Source organism: Musca autumnalis, unplaced genomic scaffold (genome assembly GCF_047663935.1).
Source record: "Musca autumnalis isolate F117 unplaced genomic scaffold, ASM4766393v1 scaffold_2, whole genome shotgun sequence".
NCBI classification, from domain to species: domain Eukaryota; kingdom Metazoa; phylum Arthropoda; class Insecta; order Diptera; family Muscidae; genus Musca; species Musca autumnalis.
In genome coordinates this window covers 245,885,522-245,910,132 of record NW_027411755.1, presented here as the reverse complement: position 1 = coordinate 245,910,132, position 24,611 = coordinate 245,885,522, and the positions used below count along the sequence as shown (strand labels likewise).

Genomic DNA, 24,611 nt, shown 5'->3' with positions numbered 1-24,611 from the left:
ATTGCACCTTGCGTATGTCTGTACGATAAACGTACTTCACGTTTACGTACATGTTAGGCATTCAAATAAACAACACCTCATTCTGCAAAAACAAACAGCTGTTCTTGAATTTGCAACCAAAAGAACTGTAAAAAATACAGTTTCTCTCAAAGATAAATAAACGTTGGAACGCTGTGTTGCAATCAAATTGCAGACGGAGGATTGAGGATTAATATTTTGCGGCGGTTGGCTGTTTTGCCTGTGTTAACTGGTGGTTATAAAAAATGTAATTTACAAACGTAACGTAAACAAAAAGCTATAAATAAATCAACTAAAAATAGCAGAAAAAAGAAGAAAAAGGAATTCAATGTAATTACAAAAGAAACACAAAATTAAATGTCAAGACCAGTGAACAAAATTAAAAATAGTAGTGTGCTTGGAATTTATTGCCAAATTGAAATAAAATTAGCCGACTAAAATCTCACACAAAATCACACTTTGTTGCATTGTAGTTGTGAGAGTGTGCGTGCGTCCGTTTTTATATAGTTTGAAACAAATTAAATTTCAATGTCAAAAAATTTCCCCCAAAGAACCTTCCCAAATAATTATTGCGAAAGCCTAAAAAATCAATCAAAAGAAAATTATCTGTATTCAACAATACGAAGTGTGTGAAGTGGAGGAGGGTAAGTGCGAATGCATGAACGGTTGTGGGGAGGAGCGGGAAATGAATCTAAAACGTGTGCCAGGGATTTTTTATCGAATGGAAATAAATAAGATATCGTCGGGAAGGAATTTTTGCAAAGAAAAAAAAAAATGCAATTCAAGCATAATTCAAGTGCAGCAAAGACAAACATGTGTTTGTTTTGATTATTGGGCTAAATGAGAGCGAAATAATAAAGAGTGGAGAGAGTTTGTTGTGGATGCCGGTAATAAACAGTGATGTCAATTTGGTGATTTTCTTAACTTCATCACCTGTTGCCGGTTTTTAAGGGAAGAAGGAAGGGATTTTTTTTAAGAAAAAACTCGGGTTAGTACTTTAAAACTTTTTAAATTTAAAAAGGAAAAAGTGACACAAATTTGCATGTACTGGAACAGAGCAATTCGACACAACTCTAGTTCAGTAAAAACTCTCCGTTTTTTTTTGAAATTTTTTCCCGAAGTAGATATTATTGCTGATCACGGAAATGTATAATTTTCTTGGGGGGACGGACCCGGTTATTGGATCCGAAAGTCCGGGTACAAAACCCAGGTTAGACCCGGCTCTACTGAACCAAGAAAATTATACATTTCCGTGATCAGCGCAACAATATCTACCTCTGGAAAAAAATTCAAAAATCGGAGCGTTTTTACTAAACTAGAGTTAAGTCAACAATTCTATATGATAGTTAATGATACTTACTTAGCTGGCCAATTACAGAACATTTGTTCCATAGACCGAACTAAGAAAAGATCTCCAATTCTCACTGTTTCGCTCTTCGCTTTTTGCAATACCGCGCCTTGTCATCTCTTCATCCACTTGTTTGCGCCATCTATTCTTTGCCTGCCAATTCTGCGTACAACGCCAAGCGGCTCATATTTATACGCCTTTTTCGCGGGTTCATCATCGCTCATCTTATGGTATGGCCTAACCAACGCAATCGTTTTATCTCAATACGTTTAACTATATTGATGTCGTTGTATAGCAGATACAGCTCGTGGTTCATGCGACGTCGATATTCACCGTCAACGCCGATTGGTCCGTAGATCTTTCGCAGAATTTTTCTCTCAAACACGCCAAGCACTGCCATATCTGCTTGCGCAAGTACCCAGGTTTCGGAACCATACATCAGCACGGGTAGTATCAGTGTTTTGTAGATCGTTATTTTTGTTTGGCGAGATGTGGCTTTGTTTTTAAACTGCTTACTTAAACTAAAGTAGCATCTGTTGGCCAATACAATTCTTATGTTTATTTCACAACTGATGTCGTTTGTTGTGTTTGCGGAGGTGCCGAGGTAGACGAAGTCTTTTACTACCTCAAAATTATAGGAACCAACGTCAACAGTTGGCCCGATCTCTATGGACGCATTGCGCGTCGACACCATCAACTTAGTCTTCCCGCCGTTTACCGCCAGACCCACTTTAGCAGATTCTCCTTCGACCTTCATAAAGGTATCTGTTACTTCTTTTACTGATCATCCCATGATGTCTATATCATCAGCATAAGCAAGTAATATGTGGCTATTGGTGTAGATTGTGCCACTTCTTTTGACGTTTGCCTCTCGAATAACTTTTTCCAGCAGGATGTTGAAGAGATCACACGAGAGGCTGTCTCCTTATCTGAAACCTCTTTTGGTACAAAATTCTTTGGAGAGGTTCTTTCCTATTTTAACTGAGGACCTCGTGTCAGTTAAAGTCATTTTACAAAGCCGGATGAGCTTTGCGGGGATGCCAAATTCAGACATGGCTTGGAATAACTTTGAACGCAGCGGGCTGTCGAACGCTGCTTTATAATTGACAAAAAGGTGATATGTGCCGATCTGCATCTCTTGGGTCTTCTCCAGGCTTTGCCGCAGGGTAAATATCTGGTCAATAGTGGACTTGCCAGGTCTAAAGCCACATTGGTATTGGTCCAATTATTTCGTTGACCGTTGGCTTTAGTCGTTCGCACAATATCCATGACACTATCTTATAGGCAATAGGGATAAGACTTATGCCCCTATAGTTGGAGCATACAGTGGACGGGATGCTCAGATTCCAATCGTCCGGTACGCGTTCTTCCTGCCAGATGGTGCTAACTAGCTGATTAATACACCTGAACAGCTAGGCTGGTAAGCCATCGGCTCCAGCTGCCATATTATTCTTCAGCCGAGTTATTGCTGTCTTTACCTCATCTTGGCCGGGCGGTATACATTCTATATCATCTTCTGGGATTGGATCTGTGGTATCATCGTCTTCGCTGCTATTGGATACCAGCACATTGGAAAAATGTTCCTTCCATATCCTGAGCACGCTATCTGTATCTGTTACCAGATTACCTTGCTGGTCTCTACAGGAGGATGTACCTGTACCAAAGCCATCTGTTTGATGTTTCACTCTTTGGAAGAATTTTCGGACTTCATTCTAGCTCCTGTACATCTCGATTTTTTCACACTCCCGCTTTTCCATTTCTCTCTTTTTCTTGTGGAAAAGGCGTTTCTCTTCTCTCCTTTTCTCTCTGTATCTCCCTTGTGCGTTGCTACGAATTGTAAAGTAGCCCTATATGCCGCATTTTTCTCTTCGGTAGCAGCACGACACTCCTGGTCATACCATGAATTCCTTTGTGGAGGCCTCTGTTGTGTTGTTATGTTATCGGGACAAGGAGTGCTCACATTAAGCAATTGAGCTAGTTGAGTGGAATATGCTGTGGCTATCTGTTGTGTTTGCAGACTATCGATGTCCAACTTCCGCATTGTGTCTGTTCGTGCTTTATTTGCAACGTTTAGACGGTTACGTACCTTTGCAGCAACAAGGTAGTGGTCCGAATCAATGTTTGCGCCTCGGAACGATCGTACATCCAACACGCTCGATGAATGTCTTCCATCTATCAAAACATGATCAATTTGCTTACTTGTTCTTTGATCTGGAGACAGCCAGGAACCCTTATGAATATCGAGATGATTAAATCTGGTACTGCTAAATACCTTTTTTTTTTTGAAGCTATAAAGTCTATCAGCCTCATACCATTGTCAGATGTTTCACTGTGGAGACTGAAATTCCCGACTGTTGGGTTAAAGGTATTCTCCAATTTTGGCATTAAAATCGCCTAGAATAATTTTAATGTCATGGGCAGGCCAACGGTCATATGTTTCTTTTAAGCGCTCGTAAAATATATCTTTGGTCTGTCTGTTCGTCCTTTTCTTCAATGGGAGCATGAGCGCAAATAAAGCTGATGTTGAAGAATTTAGCTTTTATTCGAATTGCAGCAAGTCTTTCATTCACTGGGGTGAAGCTTGATACTAGATGTTTTAGCCTCCGAATAACTACGAATCCGCAACCAAACTCATGCTTTACGTCATGGCAGCTATAATACAGTGCGTCACCTTTAGGTGTTGTTGTGACGCCTTTCCCAATCCATCGTATTTCCTGTATGGCAGTAATATCGGCCTTGTACTTTTCAAGTACGTCTGCCAATGCGAAGACTGCACCTTCTCTATAAAGAGATTCGCAGATCATGGTCTTTAAAACGTTTGCGGGGTTCGTCAACTATAGAGGGGTTTGTTTTTCTTTTCTTTCGTTTTTTCATAGTAGGGTGTTTTTTCTAGGGGAGGGTTACTAACCCGACGCCCAAACCCATGTTTTTAACGTTCTTATGGGTGAACGGCGGCACATGTTAGTTCACTACCTTTAACGGGTGTTAAAGGCAGTTCCCCAGGTGACACCACGGGGAGGTCAGTGTCCACTTGAGATGAAAGAGGGACCAAGATAAATCCTGGGCTTTGCCATGTTAAAACCGGTCAGGACCGTTCCTTGGTATCTTCCATACCCTACTAGGTATTTAATATCCAGATAAATATCCATACCCTTACAAATATTTTTAGGTGGCCATCTGTCTATAGAAAAAACCGACAGAAGGTCTTCTACGTGTAGAAGACATCATTAGGAGTGATTGCTCCATAGTACACCACTTGTCATCAGATCTGTCTTCTTAGATAATCCGACCTCTTTACGTCGCAAAACGTCAATGTAGGCCGCCCGACTGTGAAGAGAAAATAGAGATGATCGAACATCTGCCATCAAAATTTTCTGTAAAATTCTGTCGTTTTCTAAGTGAATATATGGTCAGTTTTCTGGTATATGTATCACCCCCAAATCTAACGGTTAAGAATCCTTCTTAGCATAGGCAGCACTTTTTGAATATTTCGATTTCACTTCATGGATAATCTATTCAACGCCTCCGAGGACTGATTCGTAACTCTCTCTCTCTCCCTGTGCTTTATTGAGATATTCACCTAATTTCCTAATTTTCTATTTACCTTCACCTGCACTCAGTGTTATTTTTTGTTTCTTTGTGACCATAACAACAATTAGTTGAGATGTCACTCACATGCACGTACTCAACCCCACCAACCCTTCTACTTGATAATGAATGAAATGAATGAAAATGGCTTTACGTTCGATTTTCTGTTGTTGCTGCATCGCATTATGACCAAAACATGCTATTGGCACTAACTACAGAAGGATGACCTCTTTAGATTTTATTCTTTCTAATTGCTGAACTGTTGGGGGAAATTATTTTAAGTATTTAACAAATATGCGGCGGCGATATGGGTTTGTGTGTGTGTGCCTCTTGTTAAGTGGGCGGGATTGCAAATGTATCAATTAATGATTGTAAAGACAGTACAATCCAATTGGCGATGATACGGATTAGCCAACGGAATAAAAAATCTATCCGTGACTGTATAAACAATAAAAGCAGGACTTTGCTTCGCCTCAAGTAGACTGCTTTATCGGGAAAGATTTTCTGAGAATGAAAGTAGTTTTACCATTTATTCAAAAACTAACGCGACTTTTAGCAACTGCATGATTGCGGGAATCAACTTTATCAACATAGTTGTCCTCTGGCATCGAAAAATCGAAGCATGTGCTGTTTCTGTTGTTTATTGTTCCCACGTTTGCATCATGTCTGATGAATATGCCAATTTTTTAGCATAAATTGGCAGGATAGAAACTTTACAACGGTCATCGTAGCAATTCAAGGCTATATGTATTTGAACATTTGGTTATATTCAGAATTGACTGCAGATTTAAGCGTTTGATTTTTCATCATTTTGTTATACCGCCAGTCTAATGGCCGAAGAGAATATATACAAATTGATACGAGGATGTCTTCTGTCTGTTGGAGAGCCAATTTGGAGCGCCTTAAGAGGACTGTTACTAATGAAAACCCCGTTATAAGGTTTTCTTTCTACGGAAGAGCCCGTTAGAAGAACTTTTTACCCATATAAGACTCCGTTAGGTAGCTTTATATTTATAAAAACCCCCCGTTAGACGGTCATCTATATAAAACTCCTCTAGAAGATCACCTTTTAAGGGTGCTCCAAAAATAGTTTAAAAAATCCACGTATATTGGCCTTTAAGGGTGCTCCAAAAATAGTTTAAAAAAAACACGTATATTGGCCTTTAAGGGTGCTCCAAAAATTGTTTAAAAAATCCACGTTTATTGGCCTTTAAGGGTGCTCCAAAAATTGTTTAAAAAATTCACGTGTATTGGCCTTTAAGGGTGCTCCAAAAATTGTTTAAAAAATCCACGTTTATTGGCCTTTAAGGGTGCTCCAAAAATTGTTTAAAAAATTCACGTTTATTGGCCTTTAAGGGTGCTCCAAAAATTGTTTAAAAAATCCACGTTTATTGGCCTTTAAGGGTGCTCCAAAAATTGTTTAAAAAATCCACGTTTATTGGCCTTTAAGGGTGCTCCAAAAATTGTTTAAAAAATCCACGTTTATTGGCCTTTAAGGGTGCTCCAAAAATTGTTTAAAAAATCCACGTTTATTGGCCTTTAAGGGTGCTCCAAAAATTGTTTAAAAAATCCACGTTTATTGGCCTTTAAGGGTGCTCCAAAAATTGTTTAAAAAATCCACGTTTATTGGCCTTTAAGGGTGCTCCAAAAATTGTTTAAAAAATCCACGTTTATTGGCCTTTAAGGGTGCTCCAAAAATTGTTTAAAAAATCCACGTTTATTGGCCTTTAAGGGTGCTCCAAAAATTGTTTAAAAAATCCACGTTTATTGGCCTTTAAGGGTGCTCTAAAAATTGTTTAAAAAATCCACGTTTATTGGCCTTTAAGGGTGCTCCAAAAATTGTTTAAAAAATCCACGTTTATTGGCCTTTAAGGGTGCTCCAAAAATTGTTTAAAAAAATCCACGTTTATTGGCCTTTAAGGGTGCTCCAAAAATTGTTTAAAAAAATCCACGTTTATTGGCATTTAAGGGTGCTCCAAAAATAGTTTAAAAAATCCACGTTTATTGGCCTTTAAGGGTGCTCCAAAAATTGTTTAAAAAATCCACGTTTATTGGCCTTTAAGGGTGCTCCAAAAATTTTTTAAAAAATCCACGTTTATTGGCCTTTAAGGGTGCTCCAAAAATTGTTTAAAAAATCCACGTTTATTGGCCTTTAAGGGTGCTCCAAAAATTGTTTAAAAAATCCACGTTTATTGGCCTTTAAGGGTGCTCCAAAAATAGTTTAAAAAATCCACGTTTATTGGCCTTTAAGGGTGCTCCAAAAATTGTTTAAAAAATCCACGTTTATTGGCCTTTAAGGGTGCTCCAAAAATAGTTTAAAAAATCCACGTATATTGGCCTTTAAGCGTGCTCCAAAAATAGTTTAAAAAATCCACGTATATTGGCCTTTAAGGGTGCTCCAAAAATAGTTTAAAAAATCCACGTATATTGGCCTTTAAGGGTGCTCCAAAAATAGTTTAAAAAATCCACGTATATTGGCCTTTAAGGGTGCTCCAAAAATAGTTTAAAAAATCCACGTTTATTGGCCTTTAAGGGTGCTCCAAAAATAGTTTAAAAAATCCACGTTTATTGGCCTTTAAGGGTGCTCCAAAAATAGTTTAAAAAATCCACGTTTATTGGCCTTTAAGGGTGCTCCAAAAATAGTTTAAAAAATCCACGTTTATTGGCCTTTAAGGGTGCTCCAAAAATAGTTTAAAAAATCCACGTTTATTGGCCTTTAAGGGTGCTCCAAAAATAGTTTAAAAAATCCACGTTTATTGGCCTTTAAGGGTGCTCCAAAAATAGTTTAAAAAATCCACGTTTATTGGCCTTAAAGGGTGCTCAAAAAATAGTTTAAAAAATCCACGTTTATTGGCCTTTAAGGGTGCTCCAAAAATAGTTTAAAAAATCCACGTTTATTGGCCTTTAAGGGTGCTCCAAAAATAGTTTAAAAAAATCCACGTTTATTGGCCTTTAAGGGTGCTCCAAAAATAGTTTAAAAAATCCACGTTTATTGGCCTTTAAGGGTGCTCCAAAAATAGTTTAAAAAATCCACGTTTATTGGCCTTTAAGGGTGCTCCAAAAATAGTTTAAAAAATCCACGTATATTGGCCTTTAAGGGTGCTCCAAAAATAGTTTAAAAAATCCACGCATACTGGCCTTTAAAGGTGCTCCAAAAGTAGTTTAAAAAATCCACGTATATTGACCTTTAAGCGTGCTCCAAAAATTGTTTAAAAAATCCACGTTTATTGGCCTTTAAGGGTGCTCCAAAAATTGTTTAAAAAATCCACGTTTATTGGCCTTTAAGGGTGCTCCAAAAATTGTTTAAAAAATCCACGTTTATTGGCCTTTAAGGGTGCTCCAAAAATTGTTTAAAAAATCCACGTTTATTGGCCTTTAAGGGTGCTCCAAAAATTGTTTAAAAAATCCACGTTTATTGGCCTTTAAGGGTGCTCCAAAAATTGTTTAAAAAATCCACGTTTATTGGCCTTTAAGGGTGCTCCAAAAATTGTTTAAAAAATCCACGTTTATTGGCCTTTAAGGGTGCTCCAAAAATTGTTTAAAAAATCCACGTTTATTGGCCTTTAAGGGTGCTCCAAAAATTGTTTAAAAAATCCACGTTTATTGGCCTTTAAGGGTGCTCCAAAAATTGTTTAAAAAATCCACGTTTATTGGCCTTTAAGGGTGCTCCAAAAATTGTTTAAAAAATCCACGTTTATTGGCCTTTAAGGGTGCTCCAAAAATTGTTTAAAAAATCCACGTTTATTGGCCTTTAAGGGTGCTCCAAAAATTGTTTAAAAAATCCACGTTTATTGGCCTTTAAGGGTGCTCCAAAAATTGTTTAAAAAATCCACGTTTATTGGCCTTTAAGGGTGCTCCAAAAATTGTTTAAAAAATCCACGTTTATTGGCCTTTAAGGGTGCTCCAAAAATTGTTTAAAAAATCCACGTTTATTGGCCTTTAAGGGTGCTCCAAAAATTGTTTAAAAAATCCACGTTTATTGGCCTTTAAGGGTGCTCCAAAAATTGTTTAAAAAATCCACGTTTATTGGCCTTTAAGGGTGCTCCAAAAATTGTTTAAAAAATCCACGTTTATTGGCCTTTAAGGGTGCTCCAAAAATTGTTTAAAAAATCCACGTTTATTGGCCTTTAAGGGTGCTCCAAAAATTGTTTAAAAAATCCACGTTTATTGGCCTTTAAGGGTGCTCCAAAAATTGTTTAAAAAATCCACGTTTATTGGCCTTTAAGGGTGCTCCAAAAATTGTTTAAAAAATCCACGTTTATTGGCCTTTAAGGGTGCTCCAAAAATTGTTTAAAAAATCCACGTTTATTGGCCTTTAAGGGTGCTCCAAAAATTGTTTAAAAAATCCACGTTTATTGGCCTTTAAGGGTGCTCCAAAAATTGTTTAAAAAATCCACGTTTATTGGCCTTTAAGGGTGCTCCAAAAATTGTTTAAAAAATCCACGTTTATTGGCCTTTAAGGGTGCTCCAAAAATTGTTTAAAAAATCCACGTTTATTGGCCTTTAAGGGTGCTCCAAAAATTGTTTAAAAAATCCACGTTTATTGGCCTTTAAGGGTGCTCCAAAAATTGTTTAAAAAATCCACGTTTATTGGCCTTTAAGGGTGCTCCAAAAATTGTTTAAAAAATCCACGTTTATTGGTCTTTAAGGGTGCTCCAAAAATTTTTTAAAAAATCCACGTTTATTGGCCTTTAAGGGTGCTCCAAAAATTTTTTAAAAAATCCACGTTTATTGGCCTTTAAGGGTGCTCCGAAAATTGTTTAAAAAATCCACGTTTATTGGCCTTTAAGGGTGCTCCAAATATTGTTTAAAAAATCCACGTTTATTGGCCTTTAAGGGTGCTCCAAAAATTGTTTAAAAAATCCACGTTTATTGGCCTTTAAGGGTGCTCCAAAAATAGTTTAAAAAATCCACGTTTATTGGCTTTTAAGGGTGCTCCAAAAATAGTTTAAAAAATCCACGTTTATTGGCTTTTAAGGGTGCTCCAAAAATAGTTTAAAAAATCCACGTTTATTGGCCTTTAAGGGTGCTCCAAAAATTGTTTAAAAAATCCACGTTTATTGGCCTTTAAGGGTGCTCCAAAAATAGTTTAAAAAATCCACGTTTATTGGCCTTTAAGGGTGCTCCAAAAATTGTTTAAAAAATCCACGTTTATTGGCTTTTAAGGGTGCTCCAAAAATAGTTTAAAAAATCCACGTTTATTGGCTTTTAAGGGTGCTCCAAAAATAGTTTAAAAAATCCACGTTTATTGGCTTTTAAGGGTGCTCCAAAAATAGTTTAAAAAATCCACGTTTATTGGTCTTTAAGGGTGCTCCAAAAATTGTTTAAAAAATCCACGTTTATTGGCCTTTAAGGGTGCTCCAAAAATTGTTTAAAAAATCCACGTTTATTGGCCTTTAAGGGTGCTCCAAAATTTTTTTTAAAAAATCCACGTTTATTGGCCTTTAAGGGTGCTCCAAAAATTGTTAAAAAAATCCACGTTTATTGGCCTTTAAGGGTGCTCCAAAAATTGTTTAAAAAATCCACGTTTATTGGCCTTTAAGGGTGCTCCAAAAATTGTTTAAAAAATCCACGTTTATTGGCCTTTAAGGGTGCTCCAAAAATAGTTTAAAAAATCCACGTTTATTGGCCTTTAAGGGTGCTCCAAAAATAGTTTAAAAAATCCACGTTTATTGGCCTTTAATGGTGCTCCAAAAATAGTTTAAAAAAATCCACGTATATTGGCCTTTAAGGGTGCTCCAAAAATAGTTTAAAAAATCCACGTTTATTGGCCTTTAATGGTGCTCCAAAAATAGTTTAAAAAAATCCACGTATATTGGCCTTTAAGGGTGCTCCAAAAATAGTTTAAAAAATCCACGTATATTGGCCTTTAAGGGTGCTCCAAAAGTAGTTTAAAAAATCCACGTTTATTGGCCTTTAAGGGTGCTCCAAAAATTGTTTAAAAAAATCCACGTTTATTGGCCTTTAAGGGTGCTCCAAAAATTATTTAAAAAATCCACGTTTATTGGCCTTTAAGGGTGCTCCAAAAATAGTTTAAAAAATCCACCTTTATTGGCCTTTAAGGGTGCTCCAAAAATAGTTTAAAAAATCCACGTTTATTGGCCTTTAAGGGTGCTCCAAAAATAGTTTAAAAAATCCACGTTTATTGGCCTTTAAGGGTGCTCCAAAAATAGTTTAAAAAATCCACGTTTATTGGCCTTTAAGGGTGCTCCAAAAATAGTTTAAAAAATCCACGTTTATTGGCCTTTAAGGGTGCTCCAAAAATAGTTTAAAAAATCCACGTTTATTGGCCTTTAAGGGTGCTCCAAAAATTGTTTAAAAAATCCACGTTTATTGGCCTTTAAGGGTGCTCCAAAAATAGTTTAAAAAATCCACGTTTATTGGCCTTTAAGGGTGCTCCAAAAATAGTTTAAAAAATCCACGTTTATTGGCCTTTAAGGGTGCTCCAAAAATAGTTTAAAAAATCCACGTTTATTGGCCTTTAAGGGTGCTCCAAAAATAGTTTAAAAAATCCACGTTTATTGGCCTTTAAGGGTGCTCCAAAAATTGTTTAAAAAATCCACGTTTATTGGCCTTTAAGGGTGCTCCAAAAATAGTTTAAAAAATCCACGTTTATTGGCCTTTAAGGGTGCTCCAAAAATAGTTTAAAAAATCCACGTTTATTGGCCTTTAAGGGTGCTCCAAAAATAGTTTAAAAAATCCACGTTTATTGGCCTTTAAGGGTGCTCCAAAAATAGTTTAAAAAATCCACGTTTATTGGCCTTTAAGGGTGCTCCAAAAATTGTTTAAAAAATCCACGTTTATTGGCCTTTAAGGGTGCTCCAAAAATAGTTTAAAAAATCCACGTTTATTGGCCTTTAAGGGTGCTCCAAAAATTGTTTAAAAAATCCACGTTTATTGGCCTTTAAGGGTGCTCCAAAAATTGTTTAAAAAATCCACGTTTATTGGCCTTTAAGGGTGCTCCAAAAATAGTTTAAAAAATCCACGTATATTGGCCTTTAAGGGTGCTCCAAAAATAGTTTAAAAAATCCACGTATATTGGCCTTTAAGGGTGCTCCAAAAATAGTTTAAAAAATCCACGTATATTGGCCTTTAAGGGTGCTCCAAAAATAGTTTAAAAAATCCACGTATATTGGCCTTTAAGGGTGCTCCAAAAATTGTTTAAAAAATCCACGTTTATTGGCCTTTAAGGGTGCTCCAAAAATAGTTTAAAAAATCCACGTTTATTGGCCTTTAAGGGTGCTCCAAAAATAGTTTAAAAAATCCACGTTTATTGGCCTTTAAGGGTGCTCCAAAAATTGTTTAAAAAATCCACGTTTATTGGCCTTTAAGGGTGCTCCAAAAATAGTTTAAAAAATCCACGTTTATTGGCCTTTAAGGGTGCTCCAAAAATTGTTTAAAAAATCCACGTTTATTGGCCTTTAAGGGTGCTCCAAAAATTGTTTAAAAAATCCACGTTTATTGGCCTTTAAGGGTGCTCCAAAAATAGTTTAAAAAATCCACGTAGATTGGCCTTTAAGGTTGCTCCTCTCTTCATTTAGGAAAATTAAATTTCTTAAGTCGAAAACAACAACAGTAGTCTGATGGGAAACAATGCTGCCGACTACAAATCGATCATTGATGTTTAGAAAAAGATAAACACAAAAGAGATGGATAATGTAAAAAGTAATTGATTTGCATGATCTTCGTCGATTCGATCGATGGATGGATGCATGGCAGGAAGGAAGAATAAAAACAACACTGTCCGTCCACCAAGTTCCCCTTTTGTCTAGCCATGCGTTCGCGCGATCTTGTCCCAAAGACAAACGTTATAGCCACATAGCATAGAATCAACAAACTATAAACAGTGGTCGCACATAAAGGAAAACGAGAAGAAATCTTGGGTCTTTGCCACACATTTAAAATAGATTGATTCAGTTGCAGTTGCATTTTTTAACATAACGGTTGTGTCACATCGGCGGTGATTAAGATAAAATTTCGGATGAAATAATAACGAAAGCAATAACTTTCATAATTTATTCTTTAAATTGCCGACAACGACGACGAACCACCGACCGACCACTAATGCGCGCCTCCGAATTTATATTCTCGAAAATAAAAACGTATCGAAACAAACGAATCGGAAATAAATTGAGAAACGGTTATTTTATTTGAAAAAATAAATTGTGAAATTTTTTTCTTTTAGAAAACCAAATTTAAAATTGGAGCAAAGCAAAGCAAATGTAAGATAATGGCCCCGATAAGTGAAAAAAGAATGTCAAACCAAACGCATGAACAGCAGCAGCCGCAACAACAACATCAAGGAGGAGACATTATACATACAACGACAGCAACAATACAATTGAGTCATCCTCAGCGGCATACGACTCAGCATCATTATAATCACCACCACCACCACCATGCCAAAGAGAATACCTCCACAGCCTTGCGCGCCGCCAATGCTAGTCCCAATGTCAAGGGTTTAGAAATAAAAGATTTTCACGAATCTTGGCTGGAAGAAATGGAGGTGTACAAAGATATGATGCATGTGCCGAAACAGAAACATGTGCCACATACCCAATTGTTGGGTTCTCACAATCATGCCCATACACCACAAGGCTGCCAAATCGACAACAACAATCATCATCTGCAGCAGCAGCATCATCATCAATCAAGTGCTGCCAATAAGATGTCGTCACATTTGATGGCAACAACACCAACTATTAGCAAGTCAGCATCATCTGAGACAAGTCCAACAAAAAATACGATCACCCGTGTGAGTATAATTACTAATGGAAGTGTCATACGTCGAAATTTAAATGACAACAAAAACACAAAAGTGAAAGTAACCTCAACGTTGGCCGCCTCTTCTGATACTGCTGCTCCTAAGCAGAGGAAATCATCACCCAAAGCAGCCAGTGGACACCAGGTTAGTGTTCTGTGATATTTGAGAATTAATATTTCTGTTCTTTGTTTTTGCGAAATGTGTTTGAGATGTTCCAAAAGACCAATTTCATTTTCATAACAAAACTAACTCTGGCACCCAACTGGGAAGGACATGAAAGGGATCTTTATAGGCGAGTCGTCTTTATAGACGAGCTGAAAGGAGTCTTTAGACGAGCTGTAGAAAGTACTTTTAGACGAGTTGTAGGTATTCTTTTAGACGAGCTGTAGGGAATCTTTTTAGACGAGCTGATGGTAGTCTTTATAGACAAGCTGAAGGGACTCCTTATAGATGTGCCAAAGGGAGTCTTTATAGACATGCCGAAAGAAGCCTTTGTAGACGTGCCGAAGGGAGTCTTTATAGACGAGCTGAAGGGAGTTTTTATAGACGAGCTGTGGGAGTCTTTATAGACGTGCTGAAGGAAGTTTTTATAGATAAGCCGATGAAAGACTTTATAGACGAACGGAAAGGAGATTTTTAGACGAACGGAAAGGAGACTTTTTTAACGAGCTTAAGGGTGTCTTTATAGACGAGCGAAAGGGAGTCTTTATAGACGAGCGGAAGGGAGTATTTAAAGACAAGCGGAAAGGAGTTTTTATAGACGAGCGGAAGGGAGTTTTTATAGATGAGCGGAAGGGGTCTTTATAGACGAGTGGAAGGGAGTTTTTTTAGGCGAGCTGAAGGGAGTCTTTTTAGACGAGCTGAAGGGAGTTTTTTAGGCGAGCTGAAGGGAGTCTTTTTAGACGAGCTGAAGGGAGCCTTTTTGGACGAGCGGAAAGGAGACTTTAGACGAGCGGAAAGGAGTTTTTATAGACGAGCGGAAGGGAGTTTTTATAGATGAGCGGAAGGGGTCTTTATAGCAGAGTGAAAGGGAGTCTTTATAGACGAGCTGAAGGGAGTTTTTTAGGCGAGCTGAAGGGAGTCTTTTTAGACGAGCGGAAGGGAGTGTTTATAGACGAGCTCCAGGGTCTTCAGAGACTCAAAGGAGAGAGCTCAAAGGAGTATTTATAGACGAGCGGAAGGGAGTCTTTATGGACGAGCGGAAGGGAGTTTTTATAGATGAGCGGAAGGGGTCCTTATAGACGAGCAGGAGGGGCGTCTTTATAGATGAGCGGAAGAGAGTCTTTATAGATGAGCGGAAGAGAGTCTTTATAGATGAGCGGAAGGCACTATTTATAGATGTGGGGAAGGGAGTCTTGTTAGACGTGCGAAAGGGAGACTTGATAGACGAGTTGAAGGGAGTCTTTATAGACGAACTGGAGAAGGTCTTTCCACGAGCTGAAGGGAGAGTTTATGGACGGACTAAAGGGAGTTTTAATAGAGTTAAAGGGAGTCTTTCTGGACGATCTTATAGATAAGCCGATAAAAATCTTTATAGACGAGCGGAAAGTAGACTTTTTAGAAGAGCGAAAGGGAGTCTTTATAGACGAGCGGAAGGGAGTCTTTATAGATGAGCGGAAGGCAGTCTTTATAAACGAGCGAAGGGAGTCTTTATAGACCAGCGAAAGGGAGTCTTTATAGACGAACGGAGAAGAGTCTATAGACAAGCGGAGGGGAGTCTTTATAGACGAGCGCAGGGGATTCTTTATAGACGAGCTAAAGGAAGTCTTTATAGATGAGCGGAAGGAGTCTTTATAGACCAGCGGAGGGACATCTTTATAGACCAGCGGAAGTGAGTCTTTATAGATGAGCGGAATGGAGTATTTATAGATGAGGGGAAGGTAGTCTTTATAGATGAGGATCTTTATAGACGAGCGGAAGGGAGAACGGAGTATTTATAGACGAGCTGAAGGCAGTCTATATAGAAAAGAAAGGGAATCGTTATAAATGAGCTGGTGGGAATCTTTTTCATAGCCTTTACACATTTTCTTAACGGACTTTTTTAGAACTAGAGAACTGTAGAGTCTTTTTAGACGAGTTGTAGGGAGTATTTTCTACGAGATGTAGGGTGACTTTTTTAATTTTTGTACAAGTCCCAAACTGATATCAATTTGTATTAACCACTATGTCGTAATCATTGTGCATTTCCTTTTCTTTTACCCATTGCCTTCACTGTTCATGTGTTTGTTTGTTTGTTCCCCGCTATACGTCAAAACGCTTCAAATGCTTCGCTTAACTAACCGAATCAAGTTGCAATTAAAGAGACCACGAGAAGAAACGCCAACAAAAAAGGCGGGAAGCGGTGGTAAAGCCTCATCCGCCAACAGCTCTAGTCACCATAGTGCTAAACGTTCGGGACATAGTACAAATGACACAACAACAAATCCGATTGTCATCACTACTGCAGTTGCAATCAATCCCAAAATGGGCAATACTGTTGCTCCACAAAGCCCTAGTAAAATAACTACAAGTCCAAGTCCTAAGACCACCATTGCTGCTGATAACACCACAGTTAGTAATAAAAATAACTACGCTTACACATCCGCCGCTGCTGTCCCCTCATCCTCCCTTCCACCATCTACATCATTACTAGCCACAAGTCCTAAGAATAATGCCAAGATCATAGTTAATCAATTCCATGCCAGCAGTTTGCTTAATGGCCATCAATTGGAAGAAAAAGAAAAAATACTAACCCTCAATGGTCTAAATCATGCCAAAGCCGCCACCTCAGCCTCTGCTTATGAGGCTAGCTTTTATGCAGCCAATTATTTGAATACTGATAAGGCACGCAATAACAACAATAATATTCCCAATGGTATGCCACCCGCCACTCGTTTTAGCCAAGGCGAGCCGCCCAATAATACTAGTAGTAATTATATTGGTGTCTCTCTAGCTAATCAAGGAATCATCAATGGTGCTCCGAATCAAAATGTTGTTGAATATGTTGATGATGATGATCCTAGTACAGGTGAGACTCACTAAAAACTGATTCTATAACAATAAGTTAATTATAATTTGTTTCTAATTTTCTAGCTATCGATGATGTTAATACCGATACGGATAGTGATTTTGAAGAGGACTATGTTGGTGAGCCATTCCATTTGGAAGATGATGCCGATGAGACACAACAAAGCAAAACAAGTAAGGCACCAGATTGACTTACTAAATTTCAAAAAATTTTATAAAAATTCCCTTTCTTCAGAACCCTACTTCTACTATACCCCCAAGTCTATATTATCGCCAAGTCTGTTCCCCAATGTTCCACCCTATTTAAACTATTCTTCACATGCGGAACGAGGACCACCTATGCCAGCCCAATTACATAAAGTTCTTAAATGGAAATTGAGTATAGCTATGCCAAAAATTGTAAAGAGAGTTGTTCTGAATTCAGGATTTCGTATTATTAAAAGTGAGGTTATCTTTACGAATTGCAAACATAATCTTAAAAATTTAATGTCTTTTTTTTTCAGACACAACGGATTGGATGGCCGTTTGGGAAAAACACATGAAAAGTCCTGGTTTCCGAACAATACGCTCCCATCAAAAGTACAATCATATGCCTGGATCATTTCGCATTGGTCGCAAGGACAGCATGTGGCGTAGCATAAATGATAAAATGAAGAAATTCGGTAAAAAGGAATTTGGATTTATGCAAAAGTGAGTAGAATTTGTAAAGACTTCAAATACCAAGAGGAGAAAATTCCTTCGGGACGATAAAAAATTCCTCCGAAGACTGAAGGGAGTCTATATAGACAAGATGAAGGGAGTATTAAAAGACGAGGTGAAGGGAGTCCTTATGGATGAGCTCAAGGGAGTCTTTATAGACGAGCTGAAGGGAGTCTTTATAGACGAGCTCAAGGGAGTCTTTATAGACGAGCTCTAGAGGTCTTTGTAGACGAGCTCAAGGGAGTGTTTATAGACGAGCTCAAGGAGTCTTTATAGACGAGCTCAAGAGAGTCTTTATAGACTAGCTCAAGGGAGTCTTTATAGACGAGCTCAAGGGAGTCTATAGACGAGCTCAAGGGAGTCTTTATAGACGAGCTCAAGGGGTCTTTGTAGACGAGCTGAAGGCAGTCTTTATAGACGACCTGAAGGGAGTCTTTATAGACGAGTTCAAGGGGTATTTGTAGACGAGCTGAATGGAGTCTTTATAGACCAGCTCTAGGGAGTCTTTATAGACGAGGTCAAGGGAGTCTTTATAGACGAGCTCAAGGGAGTCTTTATAGACGAGCTCAAGGGAGTCTTTATAGACGAGCTCAAGGGAGTCTTTATAGACGAGCTCATGGGAGTCTTTATAGACGAGCTCCATGGAGTCCTTATAGAGAGCTCCAGGGAGTCTTTATAGACGATCTAAAGGGAGTCTTTATAGACCAGCTCTAGGGAGTCTTTATAGACGAGGTCAAGGGAGTCTTTATAAACGACTTCAAGAAGTCTTTATAGACGAGCTCAAGGAAGTCTTTATAGACGAGCTCAAGGGAGTCTTTATAGACGAGCTCAAGGGAGTCTTTATAGACGAGCTCAAGGGAGTCTTTATAGATGAGCTCAAGGGAGTCTTTATAGACGAGCTGAAGGGAGTCTTTATAGACGAGCTGAAGGGAGTCTTTATAGACGAGCTGAAGGGAGTCTTTATAGACGAGCTGAAGGGAGTCTTTATAGACGAGCAGAAGGGAGCTTTTTTAGACGAGCTGAAGGGAGTCTTTATAGACGAGCTGAAGGGAGTCCTTATAGACGAGCTGAAGGGAGTCCTTATGGACCAGCTGAAGGCAGCCTTTATGGACGAGCTGAAGGGAGTCTTTATAGACGAGCTGAAGGGAGTCTTTATAGACGAGCTGAAGGGAGTCTTTATAGACGAGCTGAAGGGAGTCTTTATAGACGAGCTGAAGGGAGTCTTTATAGACGAGCTGAAGGGAGTCTTTATAGACGAGCTGAAGGGAGTCTTTATAGACGAGCTGAAGGGAGTCTTTATAGACGAGCAGAAGGGAGCTTTTTTAGACGAGCTGAAGGGAGTCTTTATAGACGAGCTGAAGGGAATCCTTATAGACGAGCTGAAGGGAGTCCTTATGGACCAGCTGAAGGCAGCCTTTATGGACGAGCTCAAGGAAGTCTTTATAGATGAGCTCAAGGGAGTCTATATAGACGAGCTCAAGGGAGTCTTTATAGACGAGCTCAAGGGAGTCTTTTTATAGACGAGCTCAAGGGAGTCTTTATAGACGAGCTCAAGGGAGTCTTTATAGACGAGCTCAAGCGAGTCTTTATAGACGAGCTCAAGGGAGTCTTTATAGACGAGCTCAAGGGAGTCTTTATAGACGAGCTCAAGGGAGTCTTTATAGACGAGCTCAAGGGAGTCTTTATAGACGAGCTCAAGGGAGTCTTTATAGACGAGCTCAAGGCAGTCTTTATAGATGAGCTCGAGGGAGTCATTATAGACGAGCTCAAGGGAGTCTTTATAGATGAGCTCGAGGGAGTCTTTATAGACGAGCTCAAGGGAGTCTTTATAGATGAGCTCGAGGGAGTCTTTATAGACGAGCTCAAGGGAGTCTTTATAGACGAGCTGAAGGGCGTCTTTATAGACGAGCTGAAGGGCGTCTTTATAGACGAGCTGAAGGGCGTCTTTATAGACGAGAGCTGAAGGGCGTCTTTATAGACGAGCTGAAGGGCGTCTTTATAGACGAGCTGAAGGGCGTCTTAATAGACGATCTGAAGGGCGTCTTTATAGACGAGCTAAAGGGCGTCTTTATAGACGAGCTAAAGGGCGTCTTTATAGACGAGCTAAAGGGCGTCTTTATAGACGAGCTAATAGTCGTGGTGAAGGACGTATTTATAGACGAGGTGAAGGGCGTCGTTATAGGCGAGCTGAAGGCGTCTTTATAGACGAGCTGAAGGTAGTCTTTGTAGACAACTCAAATGACGTCTTTATATACCACCTAGAGGGCGTCTTTATAGACTACCTAATGGGCTTCTTTATAGACGACCTAAATGACGTCTTTACAGACGACATTAAAGATGTTTTTGTAGACGTCCTAATGGACTTCTTTGCAGACGACCTTGAGGACGTCTTTGTAAAGGGTGTCTTTATAGACGTACTAAAGCACGTCTTTCTGGACGACCTAAAGGACGTATTTGTAAAGGGTGTCTTTGTAGACGACCTAAAGGACGTCTTTGTAGATACCTAAGACGTCTTTATAGACGACCTTAGAAGTCTTTATAGACGACTTAAAGGACATTGTTGTAGGCATCCTAAAAGACGTCTGTAGACGTCCTAAAAGATGTCTTTGTAGACCTCCTAAAAACGTCTTTATAGACGACCTAAAGGACGCCCTTATAGACGACCTAAAGGACGTCTTTATAGACGACCTAATAAACGTCTTTATAAACGACCCAAAGGGCTTCTTAATAGACGACCTAAAGGGAGTCTTTATACATGATCTGGACGGAATAATTTGTGCGTATGCCGGATAAAGTCCTTATACATGATAAGAAGGATTAGAAGAAAGTCTTAATAGACGGGTTGAGTATTTTATTTATAGACTAGCTGAAGAGTGTCTTCACAGACAAGTAGGAGGAATTCTTTATAGACGACCAGAAGTGGGCCATTTTAGAAGCGCTTGAAGGCATTCTCAATAGACGACCCGCACATGCCTTATAGCTTCTATATCTAATAAAGGTATTTTTCTTTCATTGCAGATCCTATGTAATGCCTGAAGAGTTAGAGCTCTTGAGAAAAGCATGGCCTAGAAATGTGGCACGTCGAACCAAATGGATAGTAAAACCGCCGGCAAGTGCTCGGGGAACGGGCATAAGTATTGTAAATAAATGGTCACAGTTCCCTAAAGATCAGCCGTTGGTAGTACAAAAGTAAGCTTCCAAAATCAGCCATTTAAAAATGCAATTAAAATAACACTATTTTAAACCCCTGTTTTTCAGGTACATTGAACGACCTCTGCTCATAAATGACAACAAATTTGATATGCGTATCTATGTTGTATTGACCTCCATAAATCCATTGCGCCTGTATATGTACAAAGATGGTTTGGCACGGTTTGCTTCGGGCAAGTGGTTTTCTCATTTGATAACCCTTTGGAATTTCTTTACTAATCGTATCAGCTTTCTCTCTTTACAGTTAAATACAGTTCCGAGTTAAATAGCCTTGATGATGTCTGTATGCATCTAACAAATTATAGCATTAATAAATTCTCCGATAGTTATGACAAAAACGAAGATGTCAATGCGTGCCAGGGTCACAAATGGACATTGCAATCATTGTGGTCATGTCTCGAGGAACGTGGTGTAAACACCAAACGCCTCTGGGCCACATTGCGTAATTTGGTAATCAAAGCTTTAATTAGCGGCGAAGGAGGACTTAATCGAATGTATCGCCAAAATGTTAATTTCCGTTATAATTGTTTTGAACTCTTTGGGTTTGATGTTTTGCTGGATGAGAATTTGGTGCCATGGCTGTTGGAGATAAATATTTCACCATCATTACATTCAGATTTGCCGCTAGATTTACATGTCAAGGGTCCGCTGATACAAGCTGTCCTCAACACCGCCCTATATCAGGTACCACCAAAGCTTACGGAAAAGCAACAGAAGGACATTTTGGAAGAGTTAAAACTCGAAGGTCCCTTGTGTCATGATAGGCGGCTATTTACCACATGCCTGCGTAATGAAGAAATTCGTAAACATAATCAATTCACAAATCGTTCCATTGAAATTCGTGATGATTATTTGGAAGCTATTTTGGAAAATTTACTACCTGATGATGTCCGCTGTTTGCTGCTAAGTGAGGATGAATTGAATCGTTGCAGTCCTTTGGAACGAATATTTCCAACGCCGAATACTTATCCTTATTTGAAATTTGTCGATAATCCACGTTACTATAATCGGCTGCTGGACGCATGGGAACATCGTTATGGGCATTGTCGGGAAAAGGGCAGGGAACTGTTGAGACAATACTGCCGTGATAAGTATCATCTTATTGTGGCCGAAGCTGCTTTTGAAAAGGTATGGAGAACATGATTATTTAGTATCTCGGCTAGAATTCTGAAGGGAAAAAGAGAGAGTAAGAAGGAGTCTTTATAAAGAAGGAGAGTATTTATAGACGAGCGGAAGGGAGTCTTTATAGACGAGCGGAAGGGAGTCTTTATAGACGTGTGGTAGGGAATCTTTTTACAGACGAGCGGAAGAGAGTCTTTATAGACGAGAGAAAGGGAGTTTTTATAGACGAGCGGAAGGGAGTCTTTATAGACGAGCGGAATGGCGTCTTTATAGACGAGCTGAAAGTCGTCGTTATAGACGACCTTAAGGACGTCTTTATAGACGAGCTGAAAGGCGTCTTTATAGACGAGCGGAAGGGAGTCTTTATAGACGAGCGGAAGGGAGTCTTTATAGACGAGCGGAAGGGAGTCTTTATAGACGAGCGGAAGGGAGTCTTTATAGACGAGCGGAAGGGAGTCTTTATAGACGAGCGGAAGGGAGTCTTTATAGACGAGCGGAAGGGAGTCTTTATAGACGAGCGGAAGGGAGTCTTTATAGACGAGCGGAAGGGAGTTTTTATAGAAGAGCGGAAGGGAGTCTTTATAGACGAGCGGAAGGGAGTTTTTATAGAAGAGCGGAAGGGAGTCTATAAAAGGGCGGAAGGGAGTCTATAAAAGGGCGGAAGTGAGTCTTTATAAACGAGGGGAAGGGAGTCTTTATAGGCGAACAGAAAGGAGTGTTTATAGAGGACCAGAAGGTCGTCTTTATAGAGAGTATAGATGACCTTTTCATTTTTAAATATTTTTCTGTGTGGATTTTTAAATATTATTTTTCAATATTTAAATATTTTTTTTTTTTCATTTTTAAACATTTTTCTGCGTGGATTTTTAAATATTATTTTTCAATATTTAAATAGTTTTTTCATTTTTAAATATTTTTTCCAAGCGTGGATTTTTAAGTATTATTTTTCTTTAATATTTAAATATGTTTTTTTTTCATTTTTAAATATTTTTTCCAACCGTGGATTTTTAAATATTATTTTTCAATATTTAAATATTTTTTTTTCATTTTTAAATATTTTTTTCCAAGCGTGGATTTTTAAATATTATTTTTCAATATTTAAATAATTTTTTTCATTTTTAAATATTTTTTCCAAACGTGGATTTTTCAATATTATTTTTCAATATTTAAATAATTTTTTTTTTCATTTTTAAATATTTTTTCCAAGCGTGGATTTTTAAATATTATTTTTCAATATTTAAATATTTCTTTTTTAATTTTTAAATATTTTTTCCAAGCGTGGATTTTTAAATATTATTTTTCAATATTTAAATAATTTTTTTTTCATTTTTAAATATTTTTTCCAAATATTTAAATAATTTTTTTTTCATATTTAAATATTTTTTTCAAGCGTGGATTTTTCAATATTTAAATAATTTTTATTTTCATTTTTAAATATTTTTCCAAGCGTGGATTTTTAAATATTATTTTTCAATATTTAAATAATTTGCTAGTTTTTAAATATTTTTTCAATCGTCGATTTTTAAATATTTTAATATTTTTTTAAGCGCGGATTTTTTAAATATTATTTTTCAATTAGGTGGCATTTTTATTGGGATAGCTTTTACAAATATTTAAATAATATTTTTAATTTTTAAATTTTTTTTCAAGGGTGGATTTTTTAAATATTATTTTTCAATATTAAAATATTTTTTTATTTTTAAAATTTTTCAAGCGCGGATTCTTTAAATGTTTTTTTTTTTTCAATATTTAAAATTGTTTTCAAGCGCGGATTTTTTAAATATTATTTTTCAATATTCAAATATTTTTTTCATTTTTAAATATTTTAAGCCTGGATTTTTTTTTAATTTTGGGGGTTATTCCGTGAGTTCTGTCTTTTGTCAATTTAAGGGAGAAAGTAGAAGAGAAAAAAAACTTACGGGGAATTTTGTCAGAATACCCCAATTATTTTATAGAGGAGCTGAAGGAAATCTTTATAGAACCCAGAAGGAGTCTTTATAGTCGACGATAAAGGGGTCTTTACAGACGGCTGGAAGGGAGTTTGTGTAGGCAGATAGAATTTTAGAAGAGCCTGTAAAAGGAATTGAATGTCACGTTATCTACTTGAATACTTCCAGGAACCCAAAAGTAAAGTAACGGAAATTGATGTGCTGCATGTCAAAAAGGAAGAAACAGAACCATCGGTTGATGGTGTAAATGCCAATCCTTCAACAACTGATGACAATATACCAATTCCTGTTTTAAATTTCAATGCTACGGATATTCCAGGCGATGCTGCTACAACAGTACCAAAGTCACCACAAGCTTCTACGTTATTGAATAACAAAGCTGATGATAATGCTCATCAAAACACTACCAATACTACTGCTGCCCACCATACCAATGAAGTGATGCAACCAACAAAAGAAGTTTCAACTAATTAAACGAAAGTAAATCAACAAAAGGAATCGGTTACTACAAATTCACCCGCCAAAAGTAAAACGCCTAATAAGACGAAACAACAAGTAAGATTTTTAGCGATATAATGTGAATGTGATAATAATTATAATTTTTATTATTTTTTATTTCTTTTCTATAGGAAACTATTACAGAACGTAAACATAAGACTGATATTAAAGCTTCATAATGTTTGCTGTTATTTGCCGCCAATCACCAGAGTTACTATAGTCCTGAACAAATTCTTCTGTAGTATATTGAAAATATATTTTTAAATGTTTGAACATTAACATTTATAGCCGAAAAGACAACAACAACCAACTAACTTCTCAGAGATCATTTACAAAAAAACAAGTGAAGTCAACAACTTTGTAAATGACAATTGAATTGATGATAATAAAAATTTTAAATGAAAACAAA

At 37.7% G+C, this 24,611-nt stretch overlaps 1 protein-coding gene across 12 annotated transcripts; it reads left to right on the top strand.

The window, feature by feature from the left end:
* On the top strand, positions 1 to 24,611 carry TTLL4B (Tubulin tyrosine ligase-like 4B). 12 transcript variants are annotated; one of them, XM_073971279.1, is made up of 12 exons: positions 45 to 662; positions 13,140 to 13,862; positions 16,020 to 16,572; positions 16,651 to 16,725; positions 16,791 to 16,898; positions 16,960 to 17,166; positions 17,228 to 17,414; positions 20,442 to 20,612; positions 20,682 to 20,806; positions 20,878 to 21,761; positions 23,873 to 24,259; positions 24,334 to 24,611. In XM_073971279.1, the coding sequence occupies exons 2-11, from the start codon at positions 13,185 to 13,187 to the stop codon at positions 24,176 to 24,178; spliced, it is 3,294 nt and encodes a 1,097-aa protein (XP_073827380.1). In that variant the 5' UTR covers positions 45 to 662; positions 13,140 to 13,184; the 3' UTR covers positions 24,179 to 24,259; positions 24,334 to 24,611. The 12 variants fall into 12 exon arrangements, with proteins under 12 accessions (XP_073827372.1, XP_073827380.1, XP_073827374.1 ...); XM_073971277.1 differs by having other exon boundaries at positions 101 to 265; XM_073971278.1 differs by having other exon boundaries at positions 101 to 265; positions 16,008 to 16,572.

Excerpts from the sequence above, each read along its gene's own strand:
- TTLL4B (XM_073971271.1), top strand. The coding sequence starts at position 13,185 with ATGGCCCCGATAAGTGAAAAAAGAATGTCAAACCAAACGCATGAACAG. Across the intron at positions 16,726-16,790 it reads TGATGATGATCCTAGTACAG|CTATCGATGATGTTAATACC; the intron begins GTGAGACTCACT and ends CTAATTTTCTAG. Across the intron at positions 20,613-20,681 it reads CAGCCGTTGGTAGTACAAAA|GTACATTGAACGACCTCTGC; the intron begins GTAAGCTTCCAA and ends CCTGTTTTTCAG.